Source organism: Grus americana, chromosome 8 (genome assembly GCF_028858705.1).
Source record: "Grus americana isolate bGruAme1 chromosome 8, bGruAme1.mat, whole genome shotgun sequence".
Classification (NCBI taxonomy): domain Eukaryota; kingdom Metazoa; phylum Chordata; class Aves; order Gruiformes; family Gruidae; genus Grus; species Grus americana.
This window is the reverse complement of record NC_072859.1, coordinates 4,496,300-4,503,286: the sequence shown is the minus strand read 5'-3', so window position 1 is coordinate 4,503,286 and position 6,987 is coordinate 4,496,300. Positions and strand designations below refer to the sequence as shown.

The window sequence follows — 6,987 nt, the reverse complement described above, 5'->3', positions numbered from 1 at the left end:
TTGGGTGAATTTGCCCATCGGTTCTCCCAGCAGTGCAGCCGCTTGTGATCTTTGTGCTGGTTTGGTCTTGGGGCTGTTTTGAAATGACACCAGTAACATCTGTGTTCTGTTTTGTTTTGTTTATTACATAATTTAAACATTTTGCTGATAAAGTTTTTTTTTTTGTCAATGACCATTTTTTTTCCATATAGCAACAGAAGGAAAAAAACAAAATTAGGCTCCAAAACTTTTGACAAAGGTGAAATCGGTGGCATGGCAACTTCAACCCCTCCCCCCCCCCCCCCCCTTTTTTTTCCCCCAAAAGGCATTTGAAGTTCATTTCTCTTTCAGCAAATTGCACTGTTTAAAAGTGGAGGTTCAAAGACCAAAACCCACAAGCTTCTTCCCACCCCTCCCCTGCACCCTGGAAAACCTGGTCCTCACCTCCCCGGTGGTCCCACGGATCTTCAGGGATGATTTTTTTTTTTTCCATACCCACCCAAAGACATTTTCCAAACCAGTCCCAGAGCTGAACGACCTGTTACAAACCCCCTGTCCCACCCCCCCATACTGTGAGTTTTACTGAGCAGATACACGAAGGCTCAGGTAAGACTAGTAAGACAGAATATACTCATCATCCGTACCACAATGCTACGTCTCTAAGGCATGCCATCCTAACCGTGATGGGATGGGATGAAGCCGGCTGGCTTCCCCTGTGTCCCATCTCACGTACCTGAGGGAGGGAGGGAGGATCTGAGATGGCTCTCGGACACACCGCCTGCCTTCCTTCTCCATCTCCTTTGTTTCATTTCCCTGTGTCTTTTCCTCACTTAAAACCTACTGTCCTTCCACCCTCTTCAGAGAGGCATTGCTCCCCCAGGAGGTTAAAATCCCTCTCCATGTCTGTGTTTGGAGGCTGGTTGCTACCGTTGCTTTTTCTCCTCTGGCTTGGAGCTAAGAAACATGGGGGATGTCTGGCAAGGAGAGGAGGCTGCTGTCTGAAGTGACTTCTGCATTGGGGTGGAGATGGAGGAGACACTGAAGAACTGAACACATGGAACAATGAGTGGAGAGGAGTTTAGCTACTGGCTTATGTACGTTGGGTGTCTCATGGATGAGATGTCCCACCCCAGGGAACCTGCCCAGCGCATTAGCTAAGGCGCTCAGTAGGGTGTTGGTGAGCAGCTCGAAGTGGCTGAAGACCTCCCTGGAAAAGAGGTGTCCCTGCACTCCAAATCCTGCATGCTTCGCCACCCTCTCTGCTTTGGTGCTACCCCACCCCACAGTACATGTATGCAACCACCTGGAGATACCGGACCTGGAGCTGAGGGATTCGGCTGTTGAATTTCCGACAGTTCCCAAACAAGCCTCTCCATGCAGAGGGAAATCCCTGGCAAAGAAAGACCTCTTCTGGCCTTTGGGCAAGTCACATCACTTCTGTCTCTCTTGCTTTCCCCTCTGGGAAGGGCTGTGCCCTCCTCCAGAAGTCGTTAGCTACTGCTCATAAAAACTTGCCAGCTGCAAGGAGCCTATGGCTGTAGGCTACCTTGTCTGGTCCAAAGTTGCTTGCTGTTACAGAGATGCCAGCAGCAGCCAGCTAGTCACCAAACTTAGCACAATGTCTCATCTTTGGAGATTCCATGAGAGCAGCTCGTGACCCTTCATAGGCGTTTAAGGAAAAAAGGAAAAGGTAATTTCAGATCTTTCCCTGAAATACCCTGGAGGACTCTCAGCCTTCAGGTGTCTCAACGCAACACTGTCCCTTGTTGGGGACCAGCAGCTAGTCACAGCGCTGCCCCAGGAAAGCCACAAAGCCACCACAGGCAATGGTCATGTTTTGGGAGAGGGTGGTGGTGTGGGCTAGCCTGAGCCCAGTTAGCCCAGATTTGTGGGGACTGGGCAGATGCCCAGGAGCTGTAGGCAGCAGGGCCATACCCAAAGCGATACAAGGTTAGATGGAGCAAAGGGAGAGTAGAGCAGGACTCTACCTTCCTCCTCATGGCTGTGACCTTTCCCAGGGGCTACGCAGGGTTCTGGCACCCTAGGGATGCTCAGCAGGACAATGGCCTGCTTCAGCCACCCTCCTCTCCGCAGGACTTAAATAATTTTCTTTTGCTCCCTGTTATCTGCCCAGCTTTTAATGCGAGCATCTCCGCTAGGCTCCATCCCTGGCATCTGGGGGCACGTCACAGGAAGGAGAGCAGGAGCCTGGCATGTCCCAAGGGATGTGCAAAGTAACCACAGCCGGCTTGGGAGGGGGGAGCTGTCATGTATTTAATAAGCTCTTCAAGGAGAGGAAGAGGGGAGGAGTGGAGGGAGAAGGGGGAAGTTTACAGACAGAAATGGAGATCTGGAGGCTAGAGGACTGGGATGGACCCAGTCCCCATGAAGCTCAGCCAGGTTTGGGGCAATTCTCATCAGAGGTTTTGGGTCATCGCCTGCTTCTTCCTCCCTTGTTTCTTGGCCTCATAAGTGGCAGGTTCCCTTTCTAGGTGCTAAGGGCTTCCCTCTCTGACACTGGGTTGGAGTAGAGCATCACCCCAACTCCACTTGCCTAGGGAGTAGCTTGGGGTGGGTTGGGTTCACGTGCAGCCAAGGAAAGGTGAGATGACATCCCCCCCCAGTAATACTTTGGCAGCGATGCTTGCCAAGGCCTCTGCTCCCCTTCAGAAATGCCCTCTCTGTGACTTTTCAGGGCCAGGAGGAGGATTTTGTTAGCTAGTTTGTCCTACTGTTGGCCTGAGGAGGCCCACTTGCCGTGGGGCACTGAGCCAGTTGGGTTACAACTGCCTGCTGCCAACCAGGATTCGTTTGGTCATCGTGTCGAGAGGTGCAAAGGGCTTGTGCTAAAACTATTTAAGAAAAAAAAAAAAAAGTCCACCTAGATTTATTGAGCTTAAGTACCATAAGATGATGCAGAAGAGGAAGCCCCTGCTCTGAGCATGCTGGGAGGACGGACCGGGGGGGGACCATTTCCCAGTGACATGCTGGGAGGGGGGTGCCAGAGCTGCTTCTCCTCGAGTGCAATGAGCACGTCGCTCTTTTACCAGTCCCCCCTCCTTCCCCATGTGTGAGGGGGAGGGCAGTTCCCCCCAAAAAAAGAGACCAAACTTTTCCCCTCGGGGCCGTGCCGCGGTTCCCTGGACATTGCTGCATGATGGAGCGCTGGCGCCGGGGGTGAGAGGCAGACACGGGCAGGAGGCCATGGGGTGGGGAGAGAGTTGGAGACGGACTGAGAGAGAGAGAGAAGAGAGTGATGGAGAGCTGTAGGCAGGTGGGACACGAGGGCTGTCTCGCTGCAAGGCCTCTGGCGCTTAGCCGGAGGCGTTGATGTAGAGCTGGCTCTTGAGGATGTAGTCGATGACAGGCTGGCAGAGGTAATCCACGACGTGTCCGTCCCCGTGCTGCAGGGCCAGTCTGGGAGTGCGGGGCAGGGGGAAAGGGGTCAGAGCCAAGTTGGGTGGCACCTTGGTGTCCCCACAGGTGGAGGGGCTGGCTGGGGACACTTCTCTCCCTGCCCTGGAGCAGGAGTGCCCCTGCATCACCCACCTGCTTTTGGTAGAGCTGACAACCGACATGGGGTGGTTCAAGTCATCCTTCACCACCAGGATGTTGTTCTGCAGAGGAAGGAGGGAGAGAGGAGTGAAGGGATGGCCCAAAAGCAGGTGTCTGCCCTGCCAGACTCCTTGCCCAGCTGGCCTTTGCAGGCTGCTGTGTGGTGGCCCCATTGCTCATCCCACCTAGCAGCTGAGAGCATCTGGCCTGGAGACATTTCATGCTCCATGGCCAAAGCACTCGCCTGGGTAAAGAGAGGCTGCAGGTCCTCTCACAACCTTCCCCAGCCACGTGTGCATCCACTTACTTTGTACTTGCGGAGTATGGAGGAGTGGTTCATGATCCGGTCAGGGTCTGCTCCATCCCGGGGCACCACCACAATCCCGAACTCCCCAACAATCACCTCCATCTAGGAGAAACCCAAAGCGAGGAGAGTTTTCATGACTGTCTCATGCAAAACCTGCCGCTGTCTGCCAACCCCCTGCACCATGAAAGCTGGGTCATGGTCTGGATGGAGACAGAAAGTGAATTTGAGGCTATCTGGACAGTCTTTGGCAGAAACTTGGATTTATCAAGGTAGTGCGTGATCTGCGTAGGACAAAATAAAAAGGCACAGGGTTAAATCCTATTACTAGATGTTGAGGTTAGGCTTTAGGGAGGGCTTGTTGTGATAGAAAGAGGGTGGCAGCAGAAGAGGTTGCCCAAGGAGGATGAGACCTCTGCCTCACTGGAAGGCTTTATGAACAGGATGGACGTGTTGCTCCTGACAGAGGTCTTGTAAGGTTGTTCTGCCTCGGGCAGAGGAAACCTGAGTTTGCGCCAAGGCAGGTGGCCAAGTTTGCCACCACGTGGGGATGGCTCCTGCTGTTGGACAAACCAGGCTCAGCCGAAAGAGCTCTGGGTCAGCAAATTTTATTAAGTGAAAGCTGTTGATTTGGCTGTAAACGTGTTTCATTTCTAACGTCAGGCCAACTTTTGTAAACCTCTCATTTCCTACCTTCGTGCCTTGCTCTGCTGGGACTTGCATCTACTTGATGCTGGCTCCTTCCAAGGGATGAGGAATGGGAGCGCAGCCTTTGGAAATCCCTTGGGTCAGGCTTACCCTGCACCCCGGGTGAGGTCCTCTGCGCGAGTGGTGAGTGGGAGCAGGGCTTGGGTCTGTGGAAGGGGGGGCTGGGCAGCGTTGGTGACTCGGGAGCAGAAGACCCTGTCCCTCAGGCTGCCCGTGCGTAGGGGAGATGAGGGTCAGGGTTGGGATGGAGGAGGCAGTGGGGAGGGTGGGTACAACTTCTGCCATCCCAAGGGACCTGAGCTGGGTGTGGGAAGCAGTGCAGGAGGAGGAAGGGAACCAAGGAAAAACAGCACACAGTGGCACTCGGCGGTGGCAACTCACATCTGCCTCGTTCCAGAGACCGGGGATGCAGAAGGACTCCAGCAGGTCGCTGCCGCAGAGCAGTAAGATGCGAAGCTCTGAAGAAAAGAAGCAGAGAAGGTCAGAGGTGGGAGCAAACGGGGCTGAGCAGGCATCCCCCATTGCCATCCTACTGTGCTGCTCAGGGGGAGCCTCTTCTGCACAGACCTCCCCTGCCAAAACAAGTCCCACTAAAGATCCCGTGGTCCTTCTCGCATCCCTGCAGGTACCAAACATGAAATACCCCTCAGTCTATTGTATTTCAGCTCCTCTCCCATGCTGCTGGGTTGTTGTTGGCATTGCTGTGCTCCAGCCCTGGAGGTGGGGTATTCCTGGGGATGGGAGTAACTTCTCCATGCTGTGGGCACCCATAATTGCTTTGTGATCTGCTGCAGGATCTCCAGCTGCGGGGCAACGGGGAGAGCCCAGGGGGCTGCTCAGACCCTCCACATGGCCGTGTTTGCTTTAGCAAAGCTCATGGTGAAGCACCAGAGGTTTTTCTTGTTCATCTTGGAGGATTTCCGTGCCCTCCCTTTTTCTCCCCGAGCTGGGACTTGTGCTTGCCGATCGCTTGCGTTGAGGGTTGGCTTTGCTGCTCATTAAGAAAGTTGCGCAGCAGGAAGGAGCTTTTTGCTCTGACAGGCCTGTAAAGATTAATTTATCTGTGCAACCAGCGGAAGAAAGGCAGAAACCCACCCGGAGGGGTGGGAAGAGGCAGCTGCATGGGAAGGTGCCTCCCTGCTTTGCATTTCCAGGTGGCCAAAGCCTTTGGGCTCCTCATGGTGCCGGTGCCAGGACGGGTGTCGTGCCAGGCTGCGTGTGAGCTAGCCCATGAAATGGGTCTCAAAACCACCAGCAAGCTGTCGGTGGGTCACGCTCCCCATGCAGAGCCTTGGGTGATGTATGGTGGTGCCGAGCGCGTGGCAGCCTGGTGGGTCTAACACCCCTAAAGGGCTTCAGAGAAAGGAAGGAGCACCGTGGCTGCTCAGGTGGCCGAAACCCCTCCTGCCACTGAGTGCAACCCTCCTTCATTTTAGGCAGCTTGTCTGCCACCGGGAACAGGCTCAGGCCAGCTCAGCTCAGCTCCTGTTTCACCTCCGAGCCCCGACACCTGGCACCGGGTGGGGGGGATGATGGTTCGGCATCCTTCGCTCACCACCGGATCTGTCACGTGGCTGCTCATGCCGCGTAGTGTCGGCCTGGGGGAGCCAGCGTGACACGGCGGGGGGCGCGTACTCACCGATCTCCTCGTATCTCATCACCGTCCCCAAGTTGGCGTTCTCATCTGGGGAAGCGAAGCAAAAGAGAGATGCTGGTGCCCGGCTTGGGGGAGGGGGCTGGTGCCAAAGCCGAGGCGATGCTGGGGCTTCCCTTTACGTACCCACAAAGGTGAAGCGCTCCATGGGCGGGCGGACGCAGCAAATCCGGCTCAGGCTTTCTCCCACCTTCCCCAGGATCTTTGCTAAAGATGAAGAAGAAAAATTAAGCAGAGAGACGATGCTCTGGCAGACTGACCTGCACGAACGCTTCGGCCGCCCCGGTCTGCGAGATACTGCTGTCCCCGGGTGCAGGAACTGCTCCCAGCATCTCCCCAGCACCTCCTCCCGCAGGCTTAACTCCTGAGAGCACTACGCTGTGCCTTGAAGAGACCAGAAGAGACCAGCTGGACAGCTAAAATCACTAAAAAATCGTAAGACATTAATTTTTATAGGATTTAAGTCATGCCCCTCTTCTCCCCAGCTAATACCTCTGTGTCCCATGTCCTGCCACCTCATGGGGGATCCATCCATGTCACCTCTCCTGCCAACTGGTCCCTCTCGTGGACGCTGTGGGCACCAGATACCCTTTCTCTTCACTACTATTGCTGCCTGGACATCATCTGGCTAAAATCTGATGCAATTTCACAGCCATTTTAAGCCGTTCTTGGCTCCCCTTGCTGTGCTGGATGCTAACTCCTCCATCGCATCCCCACCCAACCCTGGGACTGGTGTGTGGAGCCTGAAGAGCAACCTGATCCAAAAAATAAGATGATGGAGCACCAT

The 6,987-nt window shown here is 54.7% G+C and overlaps 1 protein-coding gene across 1 annotated transcript in view; it reads right to left on the bottom strand.

Moving 5' to 3' along the window:
* Positions 1-104: 104 nt before the first annotated feature.
* The window catches only part of NMNAT2 (nicotinamide nucleotide adenylyltransferase 2), a 30,149-nt gene continuing 23,266 nt past the window's right edge, over positions 105-6,987 (bottom strand). Inside the window, exons 6-11 of the mRNA XM_054833601.1 lie at positions 6,327-6,407; positions 6,186-6,230; positions 4,928-5,004; positions 3,842-3,943; positions 3,529-3,596; positions 105-3,396 (exon numbers count right to left, since the gene is read on the bottom strand). Of these exons, the coding sequence (XP_054689576.1) occupies positions 3,294-3,396; positions 3,529-3,596; positions 3,842-3,943; positions 4,928-5,004; positions 6,186-6,230; positions 6,327-6,407 (476 nt within the window). The 3' untranslated portion in view covers positions 105-3,293. The remainder of the gene's footprint in view (positions 3,397-3,528; positions 3,597-3,841; positions 3,944-4,927; positions 5,005-6,185; positions 6,231-6,326; positions 6,408-6,987) is intronic.